Source organism: Urocampus carinirostris, chromosome 7 (genome assembly GCF_059441175.1).
Source record: "Urocampus carinirostris isolate Australia breed hairy pipefish chromosome 7, RoL_Ucar_1.0, whole genome shotgun sequence".
NCBI lineage: Eukaryota > Metazoa > Chordata > Actinopteri > Syngnathiformes > Syngnathidae > Urocampus > Urocampus carinirostris.
In genome coordinates, this window is record NC_142355.1 from 38,055,851 (window position 1) to 38,083,115 (window position 27,265).

The following is a 27,265-nucleotide window of genomic DNA, read 5'->3' on the forward strand; positions in this document are numbered from 1 at the left end:
GCTTGGATTGGTTTGCACAGACAGGACCTGTATTCGATCTGTTGAAATGTGTTTGGAGTCATGTTTCTGATTTATTAAAGTGTGCTTCAAGTGTTTTTATCTTACTGAATGTGCACAGAGCTCCCAAACCAACACATTTGAAATGCACAATTCAGTTTTACATATGGTAGGAATGTTTAGTAAATTAGCTCTTTTAGGCTAAAAAGTCTTTCTATTAGAGGACAAATCAACATGGTGTTTCTATGTACATGATTGCAGACGATAAAATGTTTGTTGTTTGGCTTGGATTACAAGCACTATGTGACAAGCAGATCTTCTGGCAACTTCTTATAATGTTGGGCTGGCATTTTGAATAGCTCAATATAGTCGTCTCACAACAGTGATGTTCAGGTGGAGTGACTGCGGGCTACGTCCGCACCTCAGAGCTTATTGTTGAATTCTGATTTTTGGGGTGAAATCCAATTTTTTTGTGAGATATTTCACATTACCATCTAAACGTGACATGTACGTGACATGGTTTTTTCCATGGGAATTTGCCACAACTGTGACACACACGCACAAGAGGATACGTAATGTCACAAGCAATGCACTAATTTTTTGGGAAGCACTCATAAATGTTAACAGCAGAGCGTTATCCCCCAAGTATTAACTAAGTCCAAAACCTTGGTATCCCCCATTAAACTGTATGTGGGGCAGCAGGGGCTCAGGAGGTAGAGCGCTCGTCTTGGGATCAAGAGATCGCATTTCGAATCCCGGCTCCTCCGTGTTACATGACGAAGTGTCCTTGGGTAAGACATTGAACCCCTAATGCCCCCAATAAGCAGGTTTGCGCCTTACATGGCTGCACGCCCGCTATTAGGAAATGTGAAGCATATTGTAAAGCGCTTTAGGAAGTCTTCATTGACTTAAAAAGCGCTATATAAATGCAGATCATTTCATTTGAATGTAAATATTGTAAACTACCAAAAGAAGATACTATCGCTTTTATAATTGAATCAAGCGACATGTTGTAAATCCGCGATGTGATGTTGGCTGTTCCGTGAGTTATAACAAAATGGTTGGAGGCAAAACAGTAACGTCTGCCGCGTATTGATGACGTGTGAGTCTCATGAATGCACCTTGACTGTTCAGACAGCAGACACATTTAAAATATCGGATACCTTTCGGATTTAGGACCACTTATAAAAGGGTCTGGCTTGAGAAAAGCAGATATGTTCTGTTAAAGCACATTTCAACAGATCGAATACAGGTCCTGTCTGTGCAAACCAATCCAATTTCCCTGCAGTGTGAACCAAGCCATAGATGACCATGCTTGGCAGCATCTTAAAATACACTTAAATGTTATCACTCACTGCTTTTGAATGCATCCAGCAAAGTTAAACAGCAGTAGTATTTTTATATTTATAGCTTTTGAGTTGGAGGACTTTTCATATTTTGCATGCCGTTAAACATCCTGGTTGCGAATGACAACACATATAACAAGAACTGGCGTGAAGCAGTTCTTTTGGCTGTTTTATTACAATAAAAACATGCACAGAATACTCTGGGCTTGTGAGTACAGAACAGCTTTCAGAATGGCTGACAATCATTTATATACCTGAGTGGTGGAGCATGGCAGGCTATGACAAAAACGAAACATAAATCCGTGAAAATTTCCCCATATCCTAGCTGTCCAAAATTCATTCTGTAGGTGGTCTGATAAGACTAGATGCAAGACTTGGGGCTTTCCCACAGCAATAAATTAGAACACCGCTTATAACACTGTAGAGACTGTATAATGATGAATAGATACATTGAGACATCAAGTGACTAAAACAAGAAGTAGATAACTGCTTTCTAATACATGGACAATCATAAGGTGCATTACATACCACTAAATTCTTGAAATTATTAACATGAATAAAATATTTATGTGATGATTAAACTAATGAGACTGTTATAAATGGAATGGCCATAAAAGATACCTATATATACACTGAAACATTTCAATATTACAACACCTAGTTCACTTTACTACTGACACTGCTCTGTTATATTGTCTCTGTGATGGGTTTCTTTTGGAATAGCCCAAAAAAATTCTGGTATTTGAGTACAGTAATCATAAAGAGTTTTGCATTGAGCTTCAACAGCATATTTGTCCAACACGTAAACATCTAATAAGGAGGGCACATAATCACATTATTGTATTAAAGACAACAATAATTTGATGTCTCTTGTGATATTGATTCTTATTTTAAAATTCCCTAAAATTAAATGTGTGCTTTGTTGTGAGTTTGGGGTCACTTATTGTGGTTGCTATTTTTTTGCTGTAATAACATACAGTACTAAATATTGCAGACTTTATGGATCTTTGAGATCCAAATTTACTGTGCTTGTTTGTATCTTGGACTGATGCTCAGAGAGTACTTAGAAATTCATGAGCTAGTTGATGTAAACACCGCAGAACTTTGACCAGCCTTTTGGGATATAAAATGAGTGAAGCTATTAAAAGTTAAAGCCGTGAAGCACAGTCGTTTTATGATAAATGCTTTAGGAGATGTAAGTAATAACAATCATGATGTAGTTCTACAAAAAATGATGTTTTAAACTGGCTGTAGATGCCTTAGGTGTACGTTTTTTTAACTTAAAATAATAATTTACATTTAAAATAAGTGTATAATTTCATATACATCACATTTTTTTTATTTTATTTTTTATTCCAGTTCATTACAGTGTTTCCCCGACTGCTTCAAAGGCCTAGCTGAAATCCCTGGCCCCTCACTCGGTGCATTTTCTATCATTATTGAATTCTGCTGCGACCAAATTGCCCAAAGAGACAATTTACACGGGATGCAGTGTGAAAGCGCCAATAGAGTGACGCTAAACCACCTGACAGCTAATCCCCCCGGATGGGAAACAAGCTGTACAGCAGCTGATGCCATATTAGCTTAAATGTCTTTTGTGGTGATGCTATGTCCAAAGGCAAACGTGCACAGATGTTCCCCCTCTTATATCATTAATTTCAAGTGGCGTAGGCCCTACTTTGTGAGAGTCCGATAAATTCCAGCTAGTTTCTCTCTCAGTGCAAAAACTCCTTGGTAAAAGTTTTATATTTGCGGGGAGCTTATTAGGGTCGGATACGGACTACTTTCTGGTGACCAGTCTAACCTACCGTATTTTCCGCACTATAGGGCGCACCAGGTTATAGGGCGCACCCCCAAAAAAATAGTTTTTGGTCCTATATCTTCCATAGATAAGGCGCACCGGGTTATAAGGCGCTACAATGGGAACATCGACAAAACAGTCAGATGATTCAGTCAAACTGATTACACCCTTAACATTCCCAAAGCTTGCAAAGAAGCAAATACTTGTCGTAGACACGTGCGAATGCGGTGTCTGTACGATGTCACTCAAATGCGTCATTTCAAATATCAATCGGAAGGTTAAAGTCTTGGGATTCAAGAAATGCCAACCATTCCTTAGTTTCTATTTTCTTTTTCGCTCGCAACTTTACTGTGCATATGACAACAAACACTTGGAATTGAGTTTAATTCACTCAACTCATCACAGCAACATCAAGATCGTTCTAAAACAAGATACCGGGAAAATATAAAGCCGCATAGCTCACCTAAGTTCTCACGTTCAATAATGATACGCAACCATGGTCTAGTAAATCGTTAGTGAAGTAAATCCAGGAGAGTAAAATATGTATAAATACAGACTAATGAAACATGTTTCTTTATGGTGTAGTTTAGCAAGCTTGTTATTCAGTCATCTTTTTCGCCCAATTGCAGGGTTTGTTTTGGGCCTCTAGCCTATCCGAGGCTCCGAATAACTTCAGCCAATAGCGATCGATTCAAATGATGATTGACACATCTTTTTAGGCCAATTGCAGGGTTTGTTTCGGCCCTCTAGCCTATCCTAGGCTCCGAATAACTTTAGCCAATAGCGATCGATTCAAATGATGATTGACACATCTTTTTCGGCCAATTGCAGGGTTTGTTTCGGCTTTCTAGCCTATCCGAGGCTCCGAATAACTTTAGCCAATAGCGATCAATTCAAATGATGATTGACACATCTTTTTCGGCCAATTGCAGGGTTTGTTTCGGCCCTCTAGCCTATCCGAGGCTCCGAATAACTTTAGCCAATAGCGATCGATTCAAATGATGATTGACACATTGGTTAGGCAATGAAACGCCGGTATATAAATCCCAGCATACACCGCGGACTTCTCCACGTTCGGGGGAAAATCGAGTCGGCGGCTGTTGCGTAAGTTGCGAGACCTTCCAATTTAATAATGAGCCATATATTAGGCGCACTGTATTATAAGGCGCATGGTCAGCTTTTGAAAAAAATTAAGACTTTTAGGTGCGCCTTATAGTGCGGAAAATACGGTAGTTAGTTGTATCTTTTAAAAACTTGTCCCGTGTATTGATACAAAATTTATGTTTTCAATGAGTATTTTCTTGTTTGTTTTTTGATGATCAGGACCTTTTTTCTTCTTGTAAACTGAATTTATCTCCCCTGTGCTAATGAGACAGTGACATGTGGTGAGGTGCCAGTCTGGTGAGGCAGTCAGAATTACAAAATTAGATCATTATGTTACATCTTATTCATCATTTAATTGGCAGAACAAGAAACCAATATACTTTATTATATATATATATATATATATATATATATATATATATATATATACCACAGCCATATCCCCCTAGTGGGAGGTGGCTAGAGCCATTTCTGACTCTTTTTGGGAGATTGATACAGAGGAGGGGATTCCTAGCCCCCTCGCTCAACCCAACTGAGGTGTTGGGAGTCATTAGGTGACCAAACCCCCCAATTCCAACCCCTAATGCTGAACGCCAAGCAGGGTGGCAACGGGTACCAATGTTTAAGTCTTAGGTATGACTCGGTTGAACCACAACCTCCCAGTCTCGGGGCGGGCGCCATACTCCCAAGGCCACTGAGCTGGTAATATACTTTATACATTCTACAATACATTTTTTTAAATTGTCTTACCTTATAAATACAGTTTATGTCGTGCTCCTTTTGAATATAACTACTAATAGATAGAAAATCCTCCATTATAAAAAAAAAGTTAATGCAACAAGAAACGAAATATGGGATGGCTTGACTAGCTGGCAGCTTGCTAATACTATCATTTATTCTTTTGTTAGGGGCTGCGGTATGCGCCAAATCAGAATCCTTGTTCTCACTATCACCCTTTGCCACAAAGCAAGAGGATTGCGTGCCTCACTCCGCATCTGCAGACGTTCAGCACAGAAAAATACTGCTCCTTTTTAATAAAAGCGTTAATAGATGGGTAATCATCTATTATGAAAATAGATTTCAAGCAGTGAGAACATTATCTTGAATGGTTAGACCTACTGTTATGTTGCTAATAATATCATGTAATCTATTCTTAGGGGCAGAGTTATGCTCCAAATTAGAATCCCTGGTCTGATCATCGCCCCCTGCCATGAGGCAGGGGATTTGTGTTCCTCACACTGCATGTACATACACTTTACATAGTAAAATGTTACATACTATTGTGTTGATATTTTTTTCTAATGTAATTTGAAAATTCAGATATTTTGAAAAAAAGTCAAATAAGAAAGAAAGAAATCTAACAATTTATCATATTTTTGTTTTTATATTTCTATGATAACAGTTAAGGCGCAGTCTCACCTGCCTCTCCTGACTGCACGTCACTGTCGTGAGATCACTTTATTGAGCTATTCACAAAGCCAGCCCTACAATTGATGTAGTCTTTAAATAGCCATCCACAATTTTCCTTTCTCTATAGCAAGGTATTAGATTTCCCCCCCTCGCTGCGTTTTATGATAATAAATGACAGCTAATGAACCCCACCTCCACGGTGGGCTCCCCTTGGTGCACTTTACTCAGCCAGTTTGCTGGTGGCTGTCTGCAAGATGAGAGGACCGGGATTAATGGAGGAGAGGCAAGGGAAATGGAAGAAGAAAGAGCCGCAATAGGGGGCTGTCACGCCACGTAGTTTCAGCATCGGGGTGGGAGCCGTTTGCTTTCTGCATGAGTAAGATGAAAGGAGGAGGTGATGCAGCAAGCAGGGGTCCATGTTCTTAAGAGGAAAAGGTGCTGAGTTGCAAGAACGGACACAACCCTCAGGTGTTTGATGGAACAAGTTCACGCCTTCACCTTTGCTTCGTTTGTAGAACACGTGTGAATGCTGTTCATGTCTCATTAAGCGCTACATTTGTCTGCCTGTTCTGTTTCAGCCACAGGGATCTGAAGCCGGAGAACCTGTTGCTAGATGAAAAGAATAACATCAGGATAGCAGATTTCGGCATGGCCTCTCTACAGGTCGGAGACAGTCTTTTGGAAACAAGCTGCGGGTGAGCAAATCTTCTCAAGCATGCTCAAAGTTGGTCAGAAGTAGAGGTAAGATCTCAAGCCTGAGCCTGATATGAATATCGGGCCGGCCCTAAAATGTCAATCAGTATGTTCGGGTCGGTCTGACGCTCTCTTAAAGTGCAGAACTAGACTCTTAAAGGTATACCCAAACTCTAAAACATGGGAAATGTGAAAAAATAGTACATGTTTTTTTGCATAAAAGCTATATAAATTGCATCGGTACATTCTGATTATTTTCTGAGAATGCATTTTGAAGACAGCCTCGAAGCACGCAATTCAGACAAAACAGTCACAAAGCCCCTAGAGACAGGGTAAGCAAAGTTCCAATTGCTTCAAGCAGAAATGAGCTGTATGCAATCGCTGTTCACTACAATCAACTACTCCTCATGCTGTGTTTCGGGATTTGCCATGTCGGAAGTGATGTTTTCTTTCAATGATATCTCGGCTCTCGAGGATATAAGCCAAATTGTTCAAATTTGAGACTAAATTTCTCCCCTGACACGTGGAATATTTTATAGTATAGCTTCATAGTTGTGGGGAGGAACACTACACATTTTGTGCATTTGGTCTTTTTAGGTACCTTTTCACCGAGCTACTCCCGTGGTTATTGGCCCAATTTTCAACCCGTCAAAATGATGGATGGCCCTAACTCTTTATTGACCAAGTGTCATACAGGCCCCCTGCAGTTTTTTGTTATTTTGTCCATGAAAGAGTCAGAACGTGTGTTATGGGTGATCATTTTTGTATTTTTTGGAGAGCAACCCATACTTTCAATATATGGCAATTCTACCATAAACTATGTGTTATGAAATTGTAAAAACAGTTTAAAATGAAAAACAAAACAAAAAACGGACTTGGATTTTTCAGGAGTATAAAGAAGTGGAGACTTTTTAGGCCCGATCTTACCTTTGTCTGAAGGACATATCACAAATGTCTGGAACTATCCGTCATGTGCCGTCCCCGAGCCTCTGTGGTTGATGCGTGCTTGAGCTCTTGCTTTTGGACGGACCAGATGCTTGATTTCAAGGAATGTGCCTTGGCTGTGGCCAGGGCCACGCATTATTTTCTACTCACATCACTTGAGGGTTTTATGATGCGCTAGTCATGACCATGCTGGGGCCATCAATTTCACAATGGCTTCAATCAAGTGGAAAAGTCACTTTCAAAATGAGGCAACTCCGAACACTTTTTCTTGAACCCTAAAGTGTAGTGTCGTGCGTAGGCTCATGAACCTCCCAAAATAACACTGAATTACCTCTGTGATATATTCCACAAAGGAACGGTAATGACGTCAATTTAAAATCAACACAAAATCAATGTGAAAAATGTACGGTGGCCAGTTTCGTTCAATGACACAACTTCACATTGTATAATCCATGTAGTAGTGATAATGCTTTATAATTGTGTCAAATAAAAAGAGAAGAGACAGTCGTAGCGTATTGGTATTACCGGCTGCTGCAGCATTATGTAGCACGGATCTTGCTTCGACCTGACGACTTTTTGTATATTGTAGATCATTATTAAATTGTAAGCTGTCCAGTTAAGCTTTCTAAGGTCTTCACAAATACTCAACTACAAAATAAACTTTCTTAATAGTTATACGGGGGTAAAATACTTGATCACAATAATCGTTTTCAGTTGTTTAAGTAACCCACCTCAAAGGTGGGGTGCATCGTTTGAAGTGTCCTTAAAAGTTGAAAGTTGAACATTTTGTCTCATAATTATTTGTTAAAAATGCCCATGGGAGTTATTTTCCACTGCACCTACCTGCTTTTATTTCACTTTTGTTAGAGCTGTTCGGGGCAGAACACAGTAGTTTTGAGGAATGAGGGCTAAGGGTGAATGCTGGAGAGTGACATGATGCTTGTCCTCGCAGGTTTTTATTTTTATTTGTCAGTGTAGCATGAAAATGGTGAACATAAGAAAAAGCCAGCTTCTTGTAAATCCAAACACCATCCCAAACCCAAAGAAAGATGTATGAAAAAAATAATATTCATGCTCTTCTAAGCAATGCACGTACTTGCACGCGCAACATGAATTAGCTGACTGAGGCTGCAATAATGACACAAGCCAGGTAATGTCGGCAGCGAGTAACAAAATTCCAAATTAAGTACGGCTCCTTTAATATCTTATTTAAATTGAGCGTTAAATTACATTTTCTACCGAAAGCTTGTGATTTACTTGATCAAAAATTCGATTCCATGGTGTGATTTAATCTTCACGTAATATCAATTGTGTGGAAATATATTTGTAGGGAAAAACATATATTACAAAACAATATTATGTTGTCCTCTGGTATTTGTCATAGCGGGAAAATATCGTTATACACAGTACAACCAAAATGGGACAATCAAAACCTTTCTGTTATCTTCACAAACTGAATATATAACATATAATTTCCAATTGCTAATTTATTATCCAAATGCAGGTAATCAGATTGTCTTCCAATTGAAGTGGTTGAGTTTTACAACTAAGCTCGGGAAAAAGGTCGCGGCTTATAGTCTGATTTTACTGTAATTAAACCAGGCTCTCCAATGATCCTTTTTTAATTTATTTTTATTAATCATTGATTCTAGTATTTTGAACATTTCTGCCACAAAATGCAAATGAAATAAAAAATTGAATGACTTCATGGGTGTAACAGGACAATATGATTGCATTACAAACTGTAATTTTGTAATGGTGAGGAAAAATATTCCCTCTGTGGTTGCCTCAAAGTGAGAACAAACATTGGAGCCCTGCGGCATCAGGCCTAATCTCCACCCCAATTCTACCCGGATTGTGTTGCTCAGTTTAGAGGCTCTAAAACACGCGCAACAAGCAAAACACTTGCGTGGTACGTACTATGTTTTCTCGGTTTACACTTTTTTTCTACTAACAGAGAACATTTCTTTCCATTTGTATCACTCGTCATAGGTCACAATTTGGTTCAATACTGGTTAATCCAGATAAAAAATTTTTTTGGTTACTAATGTAATAATAGATCAAATACAGAATGCTTTGTTGTCCATTGTCGTTTCGTGGTCATTTTATTTGAAAAACGTCCTGCGATAGCCAATACCCTCAAAGTAGAAACATTTATTTATCTATAATAAAACAGTAGGATATAAAATATACAATGAAAACACAATGACAACTGTAGATCTACAAATAAAAAGACAGAACACATAATTGCAGTCTAATGAATGATCTTTATTATTATTATACAATTGTAATGTATTGTAATCTCTCCACCTAGACAGTGGAACTCGCGTTGCAGAGTTCCATTTTTGCTTATTCTTTTGTGACTCATGCATGATGCAAAAAGAGAAATATGCGTCACCACAGTTTTCAAACTTCTGTAAGTCAAACCGAGGCAAACTTTTGTATTTTCACAGTTACATTTAAAGGGTGTTTGATGCACTTTTGACGTTTCAACACCATCTGTCTGTGGATTGTCACATGTATCTTTTCTCTTGTTATAGATTGCCCACAGAGCTGTGAGTGTGTCTTATCCAAGTGCAGGCACGAGATGTTTTCCTTAATGACATTTATTTGGTCTATTTTTTTTCAGATATACAGTGCTGATGCAAAAATATTGGTGCTCAAATACATTTTTGACATACTGCCATATGTCAGGCATCAATCTTAAAGAAAAAACTCCACACGAGAGACATAATTGTGAAGTGAAACCAAATGTATTTGTATATTTTATATTCTACTAAAAATAAACTGAAAAGTAGGTTTAGCAAAAATATTGACCTCTTTTGGAATTACACATTACACAACCTACTTTTGCAGCAACAACACAAGTCTTTTTGGGTATGTCTTTAGAAGTTTTGAACATCTTGATACAAAAATATTTCCCCATTCTTCCTTACAAACTATCTCAAGTTCCTTAAGGTTTGATAGTGATCATCTGTGCACAGCATTTTTCTAATCTTACAAAAAAATGCTCAATAGAATTTAAGTATGGACTTAAACTTTATGAATTTGACACTTTTACCTTGTTAGTTCTAAACCATTCAATTGTAGAGTTTGGTTTTTCTTAAGCGTTGTTGTCTCTTTGGAAGGTGAACCTTGCCCCATTCTCAGGACTCTAACAGGTCTTTTTTTGCCAGAATCACCTTGTATTTGGCTCCAACCATCTTCTAATCAACTCTAACGAGCTTCCCAATCCCTGCTGAATAAAAGCAACCGCAGAGCATGATGCTGCCACCACTGTGCTTGACAGTGGGGATGGTATTTTCAGGATGTTTACTTATGCACATATAGTCCCACCTCAGCTGTGTAAGCCTGCAGGTCATCCAATGTGATCATGGGCTTTTTGGTTGCTTCTTTGATTAGTTTTGTCCTTGTTTGGGCTGAAAGTTTAGAGGTACGGCCATGTCTTGGTAGATTTACAGTGGTTTTATGTTCTCTCCATATTTATATTAAAGCTCCTACAGTCCACCGGGAGATGTGTAAATATTCCCAAATGTATCCTATTACCGCTTTTCCACAACTTTTATTTTTTGCAATACGTTTGCTAGGCAGTGTAATTTGATTTAAATACAATAAAATTAAGTGCTATAATTAGCCCCAAAAATGATAAAAAAATAATCAAGATCATTTCACTGGCTGCAGAAAATCAAATCTGGCCCGCAAGCCTTCAGTTTGACATGTGTACCATAAATTTGTGGATGAGAGTCCCCAAGCAGCTGTATTAATACACACGTAAGGCGATATTGATGGGCAGAGCCACTCAGCCATTGCAATCGTATATGCATCAATGCATTCAATCTGCACAGGCAGGGCTGTAAGTTCATCACAGCTTGATGTTTGTTTGATTGCAATTAATGATGGATGGAAATCGAAATTTAGGCATCAAGAAGCGGCGGACTTTCATGAGGAAAACAAACTTGCATATATCAACTTCACCAGCTAAGTACTGTTGATGTTTTTTTCCCTCCAAAGAACATGCTCGATTACCTTAATATGTAAATGTCTTTCACTAAACAGATTAGTTTTACATTGAAACAATTTTTCACATTTCACATCGCTTTCACCAGGAATATCTCCCTCTTATTTCTCCAGTCTTATTTTTTTAGAGACTGTCCTTGCAAACTGTGAAGGTTAGGTAAAATGATAAACATGAGTAGTCACCCATACTTTTTCAATTCAATTTGTAACTCAATTTATAATTTTCGATTTCTTAAATTAAAAAAATACCTTTTTGTGTATTTGACTATATTTTGTTTTCTCATTTTCATATTTCAAGTCATATCTGCTGTTCTAAGAAGTACTGCAGGGTTCTTATGGGTAGTTGAAATGCTTGAAAATGTTTGAATTTGGTAGATTCACTTTGCCATTTCTTTTTTTGCCCTCATGTTTAACTGCAGCTGGCATTAGTTTGTACGGCATTGTCCTTTGAGGATTCATTGGCCCCCAATCGTACTTAAACAAATGGAAAATTGTCTGTCTATAGAAAAGTCCTTCAAGAGATTTTTATTATTTTTATTTTTTTTCTAAATGTAGCCGTTACAAAGGTTTATGAAGCCTGGTACAAAAACATTTTTCCTAAAGTAAGTAATCTCCAAACAAATCTATAAAAAAAGTTTGTATTTCTTAACTTAAATTTTGTAAATACTAATTGGTAAACTTGTATTTTTATTATTATCCTTTATCTGATACTCCCTCCTTATAATAACTGTGAGCCACTTTATGTAACATACATGTTGCATGCTGTTTCATTACTGACACACTTTTAAATTAAATACCAGTGCTGTTTGCTGTTAATAGCCTGTTTTCACAACCATACGGTGCATTAAAAAAGCCACAGTCTGTTGTGTGTTGTTGTGCTTTATTTAACACACACACATGGTCCTCTTGCTAATCGGGCATGCGCTTTATATACAATCAACGCAAACCCACTTCAATGTTCACAGGTTGTCTGCTACTATGTTTACCTTATAACCTCAACATCATCATCACACACATACAAGAATACAATTTGCGTACAAATCGAGTGGGATAAAAACTGAGTCTGGTTCCGCTTTATTTAAGTATAGATGACATAATACTAACATTTTCTTTTAATTATCAATAGGCGTGGTTATGGTAAAACACAGGGATTAAACGAGAACTGTAGAGTGGAAGCACAACTTTTTTTTTTTACTTGTAATCATTGTCAATCAAACCCATCGCAGTCCTCATTCTCTGTTTCTGAACTGAATAAGTTTCCATCAAATGTGCTCTATTAAATGCTTTTTAATCTTTCCGGGGTTTGAGTTGGCGTTTGGCCTGTACTTCAAACAGTTCTTTTCTTACTTTCACTAATTTCATACTACCCTAACAAAAACAACCAGCTCGGTGGCCCTCTGGTTAGGGCGCCCGCCACAAGACTCCCTGATTGGTGCTCAGCATTGGGGGGTTTGGTCTCTTAATGACTCCCAACTACAGAGGTTGCGACAAATCGGTTCGGTTGAGGTGCTGGGAATCCCCGTCTCTGTATTAATCTCCCAGAGAGAGTCAAGAATGTGAGTGTATTCTTGATTCCAGCCACCTCCCACTAGGGCGATATGGATCCGGTATATACATGCATACAATACTTACAAATATAAAAAAGTATGGACGAGTATTACTTTCCAGGACCCCCACCTTCCCCTCGTTCCTCCTACCTGATATATTTTGCTCCTTACAGCTTCACTGAAATAAGATACAGTAAAAGCAGATAGTCGTGTTAGGATATAAGCTAATGGCTCTGTGAACTCATTTGTGCTTTGTTAATCATTACTTAATAGAGACATTTTCAACATTTTTTATAAGGACACCTCAAACAACGCACGCCACTTTTAGTCACTCTCTGTGTCGTGCGGCTCCTCGGAAATGCCAGCCTTTACGAAGCTCGACGAAAGTGCCAGCAGACACCTTAACCCAAGCATCTACAATCCATCCAAAATGATAGTATAGAGTTTATTTGATTCACTGTTTTTTTTATATTGTCTGTAAATCCCTTCACCCTTAATGATCAGGACGATTGTCAGACAGAGCTTTCCCCTGCATACGAAACGCCATTTTATTAGGGGCCTTAAATTGTGTTGATCACGTGCTTGGGATTATGTGACCACACTATTTGGAAATATCGGTCCTGTCACATATGTTTACAATCTAACGGCAATATTAAAATTCACTGCAGATAAAAGGAGAAGGTTGATCTATGTAAAAAGATATGCAAGCTAAAAGAAAAAAAGCATCCCAATGTGTAGAATAAAGTGGAATATTACTGTCACAACTGCAACATCAGCCAGCAAAAGCAAAATTACAATCGTTAATAGCAACAGGTAGAGCTAAGATCTTAATTACGGCCCGGGCCCACCCAAGCAGTCAGGTCGGGCCTAAAACGTCAGGTTCAGGTTTCTTTCTTGCAGATTTTTTTTTTCTTAAATTATCAACCCATCTTTTTTTATTTTTCATTTTTTATTTATTTGAATTTTAAAAAAAAAAAATTATTTTATTTTGTGCAGGACCCGAGCAATGGATTCCATCTTTTCTGGCGCACTTTGCGTGCTTGTTTGAGAATAGACGTGGTAGTCCAAAAATCAAAGATCTGTTTTAATTTCATGGGCCTATTTGGCAGTGATGATAATAAGTTGAAATGTGTGAAATATTATGTTTTAATTGTAAATTTTCTAATTTGACCTATATTTATTATACCAGTATAACAGTACAACAATTGAGTCTCTCCATGAGGGGGACTTCTATTTGTACTCGGGTGACTCAGCATAGATAAAAATGCAATTAATTTGTAAATTTGTTTGGACTCGTGTGTAAACTTTGGTATTGACACGATGATGAGTCGTGTAATAGACTAATATTTGGCATAGAGTGGGAGCATCAGGCTCGCTATACATGAGTAAACACACGGCACGCGTGCAAACAGGCCAGATAACAGGAGCTGTGTTTGTACACAACATCTCTCATTATTGCTATCAAATGAGCCTGGAGGAAGTGAGCTCTGAAGAAGGTTTTCTTTTTTTGTCCTTGGAAGATTTCTAATGTACGTTATTTTTCCACTTGTAAACTGCACCCCCAAAGGTTGGTCTTTTCAAGACTTACAACATTGGTACCCGATGTGGTTGGAATTCAGGGGGGTTGGTCACCTAACGACTCCCTACGTCAGGTGTTGCGACACATTGGTTGGGTAGAAATATCGTGGGATGATTTACTGTGAACAGCCGTACGAATGTGAATGGGAGCCGACCCTTGATTTATAAGGGGACAATAAGGAAAGGAAGAAAATAGAAGTTAAAGCGCACCCAACTATAAGGCACATGGAATTAAAACCATTGTAAAGGCTGGCACGAACAATTAAAAGGACCATATTTGTTCATTGATTGATCAGTCGGAATATATCACTTATCACAATTGCATGACATTGAATGCAACCGGAATCAAACCCTGACCGAGGCTTGAAGCACCTGATCATATCTACTAAACCGCAAGGGATATTGATGATACATAAGGGACATTAGGTTTTATCTCATCGTCACATTATTTTCAGTCACGGTGCCAAATAGTTTTCGTCCCCAGCAGCAAAAATAATATTAGACATTAAACCAGTCTGGAAAAGGTTAGGGAGCACCACAATATAGTATTGTATTGGCAACTCACAAAGAGTTTATGAAAGAAACTAGATTCTTTACTAAATATAAGAAAATAAAGGCATTTTTGGAAATAATTTGGTTGCTCTGAACTGAACAATGAGAAAACCATTGTGGTGGGTAATTCGGTCGTCTTGAAAGATATAAATAAACATATGGCAACACATATTCAAAACGTCTGTCACTTAGAATGCTTAGTTTGAGTAGAGAAAAAGTGAAGCAACATTTTATACCGTTTCTTTAACCACTTTGTTCCTGATCGTTCATACGACTAAAATAGTGTAGTAATGAGATAAAACCTAAATCATAATCATTTAATTTTTAATTTAGGGTGGTCTAGTACAGTTTTTTCAACTGGTGTGTCGGGACCCAAAAGTTGGTTGCGGACCAGTTTTCACTAGGGTCGTGTGCCATTGCCTTAAGAAAATAATGAAAACAAAACCAAAAAAAAATTGGTTGGTTAAACTCAATAACAATAGAGGTGATAATCTTCTGCTTGATCTCTTCTTCCTGTTCAGTCATTTGGCAATGTCCCAACTGTGTTTCAGAGGGACACGATCTAATTTTATTGTGATTTTGTAAGTTGTTTTTCCTTTTTCCGCCCATAATAATGGGTCCCAAGAAAGTTAAAAATAAGGGGAAGAAAAAGTGCAAAACACTGACAACAACATTCGGGTCAAAATAAGAGTGTCTTCCATTGAAGCTCTTCAAGGAGGTACAATAAATGGTTTTAAAATACTATATTTTTAGCTTTTTACCAGTATATTAATCTTTATTTTATACACAATGAGATAATATTTAAAATTGTGTTTTTTGTTTATTTACAAGCTTTATTGATGTTTTTAATTTTTCTTAGTAGGTGGCTATTTTAAAGAAAATTTAGTGAATTTTGGTTTTGCAAGTCTTTTTTTTAAGTTGAATGAATGTACCATCTCTGCTTTAAACTGCAGAATCTTTTCATTCAATACATTTGAGAAGTGGATTTTTTCTCGTTTGTGTTGTAGCTTGTTATTAGGGTGGTATGGTGGGCACTGAAGTCAGACCACATGGATAGTATCAGAAGATCTACCCGCCACTATTTGGGTCGGATTCCCGATGCAATTATAAACAACCATCCATGTCCCTAGTGGCCTTTTGATCAGGATACAGTTCTCTCACCATTGCCATCCGTTTTTATTCTGCCGGCATTATTCTGCAATTGTGGTCAGCAATAAAATGTATTGACTCATCAGTAATATCACAAATGTGGTAACACATTTCCAATTTCTTCTGCATTAAAGACACACTTTACAATTTCTGGCCAATTTGGGATTTTTGCGTTACATAGCCCGAAAATAAGGTTTTTAATATAGTGAAGCGATACATAAAAAAAAAACAACGCTCTTCTATTCACATTATGATGTTCTGTTGCCTTCAGGGTATCCTGGACTTAATTTCTGCATGATGTGCCCGATCAAATTTTGACGATGCCAGTGACTCGGTAGCCACTTTACTTACCCACAGAGAATCCCCTGCAAGGCACCGCAATAAATCTGACCATTATATTAACGTGTCAACCTCACAATTCGCTTTACTGTTAGCACATGCAAGTACCGTAAAGATTAGTGGCTCTTCTCAGCAGCCGCTGTGAGTTGATGCCGTTGCTAAAGAGAAGTTTAGAGGGTCCAAAACTCCCTATAGCACATCTTAATCCGTGTTCTGAATCACTAGAGAATTTCACTGCCTGCGCAAATTGTTCTACCCTCAATCATTATGTGAGGGCTGTTTTAGTAAGTCGTGACTTCATAATACCAAGTCTTGATGCTGTATGACAGCAAATAATTGTTTAGGGTTTTTCTGTGACTTTGCTGATTTGGACTTTTTCTGTTACCCCAACAGCTCTCCACACTACGCATGTCCAGAGGTCATCAGGGTAAGTCAACGAACCTTGTACTAGCAATATTTTCCCATTCCATTTCTCACTGATTGGACTTATGTATACTCATTTCGAAACCCTGCACACCATAAATCAATGTATATTTTGGACAGCAAACTGAATGGATAAACAGCAGTTTTATTGCCACGTACTAGAATTAGACATGCCTTTGCCGTTGATAACAATAGTAAACAATAACATTGTTTTCAATGACACTAGACATGGCACTTCAGAATAAACACGTAATAAAAACGTATATAAGAAAAGAATATGAAAAATGTCAGGATAAATAGGCAAACCTATTTACAAGCAGGGTTCCTACCTATTAGTGTATCCCAATATATTTAGTTTTCTATTCTATATTATTTTTCAAGTCATAATCTGTTGTTCTGGCAAGAATTGCAGGGTTCGTACGGGTCCTTGAAATTGTTGAAAATGCTTGAGTTTTAATGTTGTGTTTTTAAGGATCAAAAGAATGTTTGAACTTGGTTGAAGTGCTTGTAAATGCTTCAAATTGTTACCATTTTTTTCAACAAGTCTGCTTAAAAAACATGCTGACACTGCTCTCTCGTGGCTTTGCTTTGTCTTTGCATTTCTTTCTTTCTCATGATTAATTTGCCGTCCTATAAAGCGTCATCATTGCCCGTGTATTAGTGCAAGGTTTACACATCAACTATGGGCATTTATAATTGGCCGTGCAACAAACTAAGGTAGCATTACTTAGTGGCAAATTTTATTTGGAGGAACTTCCTGCAACTGGAAATGTAAGCTACATATTACCATTAGTTTCCCCAACACCTATATGGGGAGACATTTGTCTGTACAATATTTACAAAGGTATGGTTCAGATCCAAAAATATTTTCACAATTTACTCAAAATCTAAAAAGGATATTTCTTGATAAACGCACACGCAAGATTAAAAATCACATATTCGTGGATCTTCAAAACACATGATTCACACCGGATTTCTTCTTTTAGTGGTCCTGGGGAGATTAAAAAATGGCTTTGCAAGGCCTTAGAAAGTGCTTGATTTTAGCCATGAAAGGGTGGATGAACCCTGCACAAGGTGCTTGGAGACTGGCCTAAGTTGTAAGTGCATGGGAACATTAGTGAAATTAAAGATATTGCAATAACATTTAACAACAACATTCAAATATGTTTTCAAATAAGATTTGAATACCCAAATTTGTATACAAAGGGAACATACATATTTTTCACAGGCTTGTACGCTTGTTCAGGGATGTGATGGCTCTGAGGAAGAAACTGTCTCTGAGCCTCTTAGTCCTTGTTTTAAGGGCTATAGCTTCTATCAGAGGGCAGCAGGTTGGAGCAGGGCAGAAAGCAGCCAATTATTTTCTGGACTGTGTTGATGACTCTCTGCATGGTTTTACTGTCCCCTGCCATGCTCCCATCATACCATACCGTGACACCGTATGCTCAGGACTGTCATGAATAGGGCCAAAATCAAAATGCCAGCAGCAATTATGTTGTTATTGTCAGGTTGGCACGATTGGAGCCAAGAACAGAAGACTTGTTGAAGGGAAATTGTTCAAAACAAATTAAATGTAAAAAATATTTGACAGTACCAATATAAAGCCTCCATAAAAGGTTTGTTGTCTTTGGTGATGCAAATGTTAATCTATCAACACAACATTCAAGTTTTTAACACAAAGTTGACTCTTAAAAACTGCATCATGCAGAGCTATTGCATTCGGTTACCAGAGTAAAAACAACGAATAACCAATGTGAATAATATCTCCCTGTTTGTTATTGTTTGGCTTTTCTTTGCCGTACATCATTTCTTTACAAGATTTTCCTCTGCAAGCCTTGTTCTTGTTTTACGAATGCTAACACTAAAGCTCTCGTCCTCAGGGAGAGAAGTACGATGGGAGGAAAGCGGACGTCTGGAGCTGTGGCGTCATTCTTTTTGCTCTATTAGTGGTGAGTTACCCTGTTCATTTCTTGCTGAAGGTATTCACATAAAGCATACTTTTGACATTAGTGAAAAGGATAGCTATGTTTTTATTAATTGTTAAATAAGTGGTGCCCTGATGACCCTGATGAAATTGAGAACACGGTATTCAAATGTTACATGTACATGCATATATTCGACACGCTTATATATGTCAGTAATGACGTAACATATCGAGTTATTCTGATAACTTTAGCATGAAGTACATGCTCACCGAAATATCAGCTTCACCCCAAATCAATAAAAACAATAACATGTTCATCATCTGTGTCACTTTTACCGGTAAACAATTCCCTAAACTTGGGTGGTAGAAGGTTGAAATCAGCCTCTTGATGTTAAGTGTGAAAGTAACATGTGAAGTGATATACTATGGGTAATACAAATTTAGCAATCAATGACATAATAGCGTCTTAATAATTTTACATAGAAATCTCACCCGAGTATAAGTTGCACCCACGCCCAAACTGGGAAAAAAACAGCGACTTATAGTCCTTTAAATAAATACAAAAAATACATGTTTGAATAAATAGATACATATGTTTGCAAGTAAATAAACAAAAAAATGTGTTAATACATTTGGATAAGATAAAAACATAAATGTTCTTTAGTCTGTGTCATGGGTCGAACTATTTGAAACTGCTTCTTAAATGGCCAAGTCTGGATGCAAACATTAAGATCCGTACCGAGGTGTGCATATATTCTTATACTGCACACTTTCCTGGAACAAAACATTTGAGACAAAGCATTTTTTTTTTGGCATCACTTGGATTTTTTATTTTGTATGAATTACACATATTATTATATGATGATCGTTTAAGATTCGTTTTTATTTTTGCATTCTTTGGTGTGTCTTAAATGCCTTTAAACGTTTCAGTGTAGTTGTCATTCTCCCAGAATGCCCTCAAGCTAATTTTGCCTGCTCGGGATCCATAATAGGAGGCCCTCTTTATGTCCAGCTACGTTAGATCTATGCTTCCCCAGACATGCATCCCCACAGATTTGTTTCATCAACAGCTGTGCTTTGGTTGTTCGGCACTACTTCTACATGAATAATTTATACTGGAGGACGGCTCGGAATGAACACCGTGGCTGAGCGTGTGATTCTGGCTGAAGGCATTGTCTTTCTTTTTGCTCTCTTGAAGACTTACCCCTTTGTTTTAACAGAACAAATTTTCACCCATCATTTGTTTTGTTTTTTTCACGTTGCTTGCCACTTGTTCGCTGCAAGGTTTGTGTGGATGGATGCCGTTGGACTCGGCGTATTGATTTTACATCAACAAATGGGGGGAGGGTGGCTATTCTTGAGGAAAAGAGTCAAGTCTGCACAAATTTTGCAGGAATACTCTGGAAAGGATGTTGTGTTATGTAACAGAACTGAGGAACGTGCATAACCAAAAAGGTTCTGGACACTTGAATTGTCCAGGTCTGAAGCAGTTGATGAAATCGGAATTTCCCTGTAACAACAGTTGTCCTTGCATGCATTAGCTTTCTTGATTAACCGCAGCCAAGCCAAATTCTGTCTTTATTTGTGTCTTTTTCAACAGCATCTAGGACAGTGGTCAACAACCACGGGGCTCTGTACTGGTACCGGGCCGCATAGAAAGAAATAAGTTGGCTTATTTTAAAAATCCAAAGTTGCCTTAGGGCCCGGTCACACAGCCGTTTGCGGCTGAATCACGGCTAAAATTTTGCGTTTTTTTTGCCCGTGGTTGCCGGGATGGAAAATGCGCAAAATTGGCTAACCCGCTGTTCATCGGTGGTATGCCCGCAAAACAGACGCCGGCGACTGTTCCGCTTCCTCATCGCGTCATTTCTGCGTCATTTTCTCGTGTGGACCACGGGTATAAAAGCTCCCGAGCCGGTGTTGTGCCCAAATCCGACTCCTACGCAACACCCACACCGCCCCACCCCCTCGCGTGACTTTTTCATCCACGTTAACAAACGCATTTTGTAGAATACGATCGCTCTTAATTGTTTAAATAAACGCGTTATATAGACTAGGATCTCCCAATTGTTATAATTAGCTCGCTTTATAGTTTTAATAAGCGTTTTATATAGAATACGTTCGCTTTCGTTGGAAGCGCAGCAGAATGCGCGTTCACGCGAGGGGGGGAGGATTTTATATACGGTGTGCATTACTGTTGGATAACGTTCACAACAAAAACAAAGACGGAGTGGATTAAGTTGTATTACATTTCCAACAAATGCAAGATGATGTGGTTTTAGTTATATGTTCGCCATTACATTCCCTAAAAGTGAGATAAAACGAGGTAAAGGTGGTTGTATTAGCGAGGGGATGCAAATCTCGGCACTGGGCTGTAGCAATCATAACCGCACAAGACACAGTCCCGTGAAGATCAAGATTTCAAGCTATGGCATAATTTTTATTTATTATCTTGAAAAGAAATGCCTAGAATTAAAAATGGATTAAGACGAGATCACTACGTCGACGGGGGGAGGGGTTAAGGGTGACTGTTCTATCTTCTTTATTCATTATCCATTATTGATCAGTTCATAATACGCTACAGAGCTTAGGAGCCGGGACTCTTACTCTCAACCAAAAGGCCAAGCTAAGGTCCCAGAATTATAGCCTTGCTGCGAATGCACCGAAAGATTTATTCGAAATGAAGAGAAACTACGCTGACGGGGATCCATGTTCACCCCCTTGACGTCACGAGCACAAATGACGTGTGATCGGCAAATCGCGCTGTATATACGCGGAGAAAGGCGTTTGACTGTCACACGCGTAACACGCTAATTTCACGTAATAACACCGCGATACAGGCGCAGAACATGCTATTACCATGCTCCACCCACGATTACCCGCTGAAATTTCCCGTCCTACCCATGTGTAACCACGGCCAGAGCACGTCGTTCCGCGTCATTTCCGCGTCATTACTTCGTGTTGACCACGTGTGCGGCACGCGGTTTAACACGTGCTCAAACTTTTGAGCAGCTCAAAAGTTTTGAACGCGGCCAACCACGTGAAAATTTCCGACCGCGAGTAAAGTACTGCTCTATCTCGTCTATATTGCGGTCTCAAAACGTCCTACAGCGCCCAACAGCATCTGCTTCACGGCCAGAAATTTTTGGCCGTGGTTCAGCCTCAATACGCTCGTGAAAGGCTGTGTACCCACGCTCTGAAGAATTGAGCAGCACAAATCTTTTTCGCGCTGCCACTCGCGCGCGAATTTCCGACCTCGTGTTAAGCACCGCTGTATCTCGTCTGAATGGCGAACTCAATGCGTCCAATAGCGTCCGCCTCAAAGGCAGAAATTTCTGGACGTGATTCAGCCGTAAATGTCTGTGTGACCGGCCCCTTACTTTTCGCCTATACCATGTATAAGACGCATTTTTTACCCACAAAATAACTTCAAGTTTTGTTGCAGTCATGCACAAGGTTTTATGGTTGTGTTTTACCGTGTTTGCGCAATGATTGATCAGTCAAAAAATGTTGCCGATCAAATTTGCACAACATCAAATGCAAAGGGTATAAAATCTGGATTACAACAGTGAGAGCCCCGGATCCTTACTACTCGGATGTAGATGACATTGGAAATAGTATTCGATTGTTTCTCATCATCACACAATTTTTACTCATCCTACCAATATGTGGAGCCATGATTAAAACGGCAGAATTGATAACGTAAACCATGAACACAATCCCAAAACATAATTTACAATGTATTTATAACAATGAATGGTTTTAATAATGGCTCCACATATTTTACCAACGTGGTACCATGAGTAAAAATAGTGTGATAATGAGATAAAATCGAATGCCTTTCCTATGTCATCTACATCTCAAGTGTTTATTTAAATACACAGTGTATTTTGGCTTAATCATTTTATTATTGTTATTAATATTGATATAATTTTTATTATTTTTATTTCACTAAAGTTATTATCGGTCACGGGTGCGAGAATATTGGCAGACAATAAACCAGTCCGAGGTAGAGAAAAGTTCAGGGACCACTGATCTAGGATACAATAGTCTACATTAAGCTTAAATAATTGCTTGAGCGCAAAGACACTGCTTTGCTCAACACTGCTGCTCAGCCACCCCACAGACCCCTTTGAACCTCTAATTTTTCTCACTTATCCCCGCCACTCCCCACCTCGATCGTCACCCGTGGGGGGTCCTCATTCATCACACAGCAACATCTGTGAGATGTCAGCTCGCTCTGATAAATGACTCTGATAATGTTAAATGAACGAGGTAAATGCCAAGATGGGGCAATTATTGGTTATGCACTATGTTATTGCAGCTTGGTTTTGTTTTTCATTGTTGCCACCAGATTTCTTTTTCATTTGAGAAATCATAGGTTGAGACGGAAAAAGAGGCACACTCGCGCACAGAATTAAGTGTAGAGTTGGGCTATCAGACTTTTTAGGTAACTTACGTAATTTTTATTGATCCGGGGAGAAAAGGTTTTGAAGTGGGGAGGAGAGGTATTGGGAAATTTCCTAGAGTGAATTGGGCGTTTAAGGTGGTGCGTTTGAATTAAAATCTGTGTAATTCATACAGGCAGGAAGACTGTATTGATTTGTGTTTAATCAGCATTAGATTTTGTCTAATTATCGCACACTTTTATTTACAGTACCAGAGACAAATGTAAGAGTTTGGAAAATAACAGATAGTCCTCCTGAAAGATTTAAATAAATGTAAAAAAAATTACAATGTGGGAACCAAATCTTTGTTCTATCTGATGATTAATCGTACTTTGAAGGACATTAAATGAATACAATATCAATTTCATGTAGGTATTTTGCTCATAGTTGTCAATAACTTATTTAAATTATTGCCACATGTATTGAACAATGTTTGTAACTTTCAATGCCTAATTTGAGCTGAGAAATGGTCAATATTTTATAAGGATTATCAATCAAAAATTAGGGGTGCGCGTTGAACACAAATAAAAACAGTTTTTCCTCCACACCCGTCTCACTTTTTTAAGTCCTGCCCCATTTCCATGCCTGACTTTTATTTTTGAGTACCAAGATGTTATCTATCATATTTTACTTTTTTGTAATGACTCGAGTGGATTTTTTTGTTGCATCCACCCATACCATCTCTTTCCTTTTTACAGGGAGCGTTGCCATTTGATGATGACAACCTGAGGAATCTGCTAGAGAAAGTCAAGTTAGGAGTGTTCCACATGCCTCACTTTATCCCTCCGGACTGTCAAAACCTCCTGCGGGGCATGATAGAAGTGAATGCTTCCAAACGACTAACGGTCAGTCAAGTGAGAAGGCCTCGCTGCTTGAGCCTTCTATATGTCTGCCAGTGGCATGTTTATTTACAAATTGTGGCAGAGCTAAAAACAGGAAATTATAAGGATTTTCTCTTAAAACTTGCCTTTTAATTGCTTTTTTGGTATTAGCATAAAATCCTTGTTGTTTTTTAAACAGTAAATCTTGCTCTCATCCAGAAATGCACAACTGATGCGTCGTGTCAATCAGCGGGGTGCCCTTTCAGTCTGTTGCATCAGTGAACACTGATTTGAGCAATTCAATGGGTTTTGTTTTCTCACATCGGACACTGACATTGACAGTCAATCTGGTATAAAAGATGCTAAGATTACATTTCTTTCGGGTGAGAAGAGAATTTTAATGCGGAAGAAGAACTGATATATCATAATCAATATTTTTGATGCCCCCTGGGTATAACAGAACAGCCAAGCATAATTAATAAGGTTCAAAGGGACACAGGGTTGATAAATAGTGCCAAGAGGTTTGAATGCAGTGAAAAAAAAAAAAATAGAAACCTGACTAAAGGAGTAAGCTGTTCTAATGTGTTGTCTCTCTTTTAGTAGAATAACTTTCATAGACATTTTTTGTTGTCACAATCAACCATAGGCATTACAGTAATCATTTCCTGTGTCACAGCTGATTGCAGTTTTGCTGCTTGGCGGATTTTCATCGTGTATTGTGCTGTGCAGTCTGATTGGCTGAACAGAGGAAGATGCCAACAAAGTTAGACTTCTACAGCTGAACAAAATGCACCCAATCATTTTAATCAGTTTTTCATGGGATTTTAATTGAAAAAATGTTTGGGCTGCCAGGTGATCATAGCTCCCAACAGTATGTCACTTTGAATTTACGGCAAACGTCAATGTCATCCTTTAGTTCGTCAGGCTGGCTGCTCGATGCCGTGATTCATGAACAGAACAGGAAAAGTGCTTCATGGAGTCCGGCTATTTGACTTTCTGCGAGGTCACAAAACATGCCTAGAGCTGTTTGGACCGCTGCTGCACGAGAGAGTTAAGGAAGGGGAGGGTAGGTGGACAGGTAGCATATTCTTTCCCATGAGCTCGATACGTGTGTGAACCTGCTGAAGTAACCAAAGGTTCCTCAAGGTGACCTGGCCTTAACTAGTGAAGGGCAACACAAAATCAATCTAGCATTCTCTAAGCATGAAAAATGCGTTGGGGCCATTGTGTTTGTCAGGCATGACAATCTCTCACGGTTCAGAAAAATTCACAGTTTTGAAGTAAAAAAAAAAGGTGAGTTAAGTGAATTGTGTAAATCCAAGGAGAAAATGTTTTGAGAGGAGGATAGGGCATTCGTTAGATTTTGCAGGGAATTAACCGGGCAGTCGAGGGATTATGTTAGCGCAGGCAGAATAAATGGTGAATGGTATGCATTTATATGGCACTTTTCAAGTCACTAAAGACCTCCCAAATCAGTTTACACTTACCCATTCACACACGGATAGCAGCATCAGCCATGCAAGGCACCTACGTGCTTATCGGGGGCATTAGGAGTTCTTCGACATTTAACTGAGGAGACGGGAATCGAACCTGCAACCTCTCTGTCCCAATCAGGGTGGAAGATGAACAAGTGCAGCCCATACGACATGATACATAAATTAGTTTGTAAAAAAATAGAATGATGCTAATTGCTAAGATCGATCATTGCAGTTCATGGAAAATCAAGAACCACAATGCCACACTCTATTGATTTATTTGGTGACCATGTATCTTTTATTTCTTTGCACACGAATCTACATACCAACGTTAGAATAGCAACTAGAGTGCGTCTCAAGGAGTTGCTGTGGACTTGCCCAGGAGGGTGTGTCTATCCTCATATGGAACAAACGTCTCTCTTTGATGAAGGAACAGATGAATTGAAATTGGACCCATATTAGTGTTGCACGTTTAACCAAAATATAACCAATATTGCGATGTAACGTAGTGCTATTGTGTAATCGCAAGACACTGTGTTTTTTTCCAAGAATTTATTGTTCCTTCTGTGTTAGTGTTATTTGAGTGATAGTGTTTGGCCAACCAGAATTGTCACCTTCTGGGTTTTAGCGGCGCCAGCCAATCAGAGGCAAGAATCATGTGCACTTGCCAATAAAGCCGAGGCAAAAATTGCAAGCAGCACGTGTGAGCAGACAGCAATCCTAACACATCTTACCAGAACAGGGCGCTGTTTTCTTAAGGTTTAAAGCATGTCATAGTGATTAAGTACCCCAAAAAGTCTGAGCTAGTTTTGTTTTTTGTAATACTCGAAAATCACATCGAAATTGCAGTTCTAATCTGAGAAATTACAGAAATCGTGCAGCCCTACAATAATTACTATATTACTGATATCAAAAACTTCATAATACCATGTCAAAAACAGATATAAGCTACATATTCATCAAAGCTCTTATGGCCATTTAAAAAGCATTCTTAATTGGCATAACAACAAATCACCTGGCTATAAAATGACCGTTTTATAGAGTAAAGAGAGTTGACTGAAATGACAATACATATAGCCTACATGTACAGTTTAATGCAGGATTGTTAAAATAATGTCACATATCAAGAAAGTCAATAGAAATGCCATGCAACCCATTCATTTTTCACATGATGAGGAGTGCCTGCTCCATAAAGAAACAACTGTTAAATATTTGTTAGTTGTTCATGCTTTTTTGTTTTGCATACAAATAATAAGATATTTAAGTTTTATAGATCGCCATCTGTATATCGGATTCATTGATCTGAAGGCCGCCTTTGACACCGTCTGCCACTCTTCACTGTGGAACATCCTCCAAGCTCTCGGAGCACCATCCAAGATCATAGCCCTGTTCAAGCTGCTCTACAGCAACGCAGAGAGCTGTGTCCGTATCAACGGCATTGACTCCGACTGGTTTACTATCTCCAGTGGCGTTCGTCAAGGCTGCGTGGCTGCTCCCGACCTTTTTAATTGCATCATCGACCATCTGATGTTCAGGGTTAGTGCGCGCATCCCCGGAGTGTCTTTCGGCAACTACCACCTGACTGACCTGGAGTATGCTGACGACACCATCGTGCTCAGAAATTCCTACAGCCAGCTGAGAGACGCTCTGGGCATTTACAGCAAAGAGGCAGCGCGGCTTGGCCTTTAAGTGAGTT

At 38.7% G+C, this 27,265-nt stretch overlaps 1 protein-coding gene across 3 annotated transcripts in view; it reads left to right on the forward strand.

Moving 5' to 3' along the window:
* The window catches only part of brsk2a (BR serine/threonine kinase 2a), a 297,291-nt gene that overhangs the window by 213,636 nt on the left and 56,390 nt on the right, over window positions 1–27,265 (forward strand). For all 3 annotated transcript variants that reach the window (XM_088340887.1, XM_088340889.1, XM_088340888.1), the window contains exons 5-8: window positions 6,237–6,353; window positions 16,872–16,905; window positions 18,782–18,850; window positions 23,972–24,118. In XM_088340887.1, the coding sequence (XP_088197013.1) occupies window positions 6,237–6,353; window positions 16,872–16,905; window positions 18,782–18,850; window positions 23,972–24,118 (367 nt within the window). The remainder of the gene's footprint in view (window positions 1–6,236; window positions 6,354–16,871; window positions 16,906–18,781; window positions 18,851–23,971; window positions 24,119–27,265) is intronic.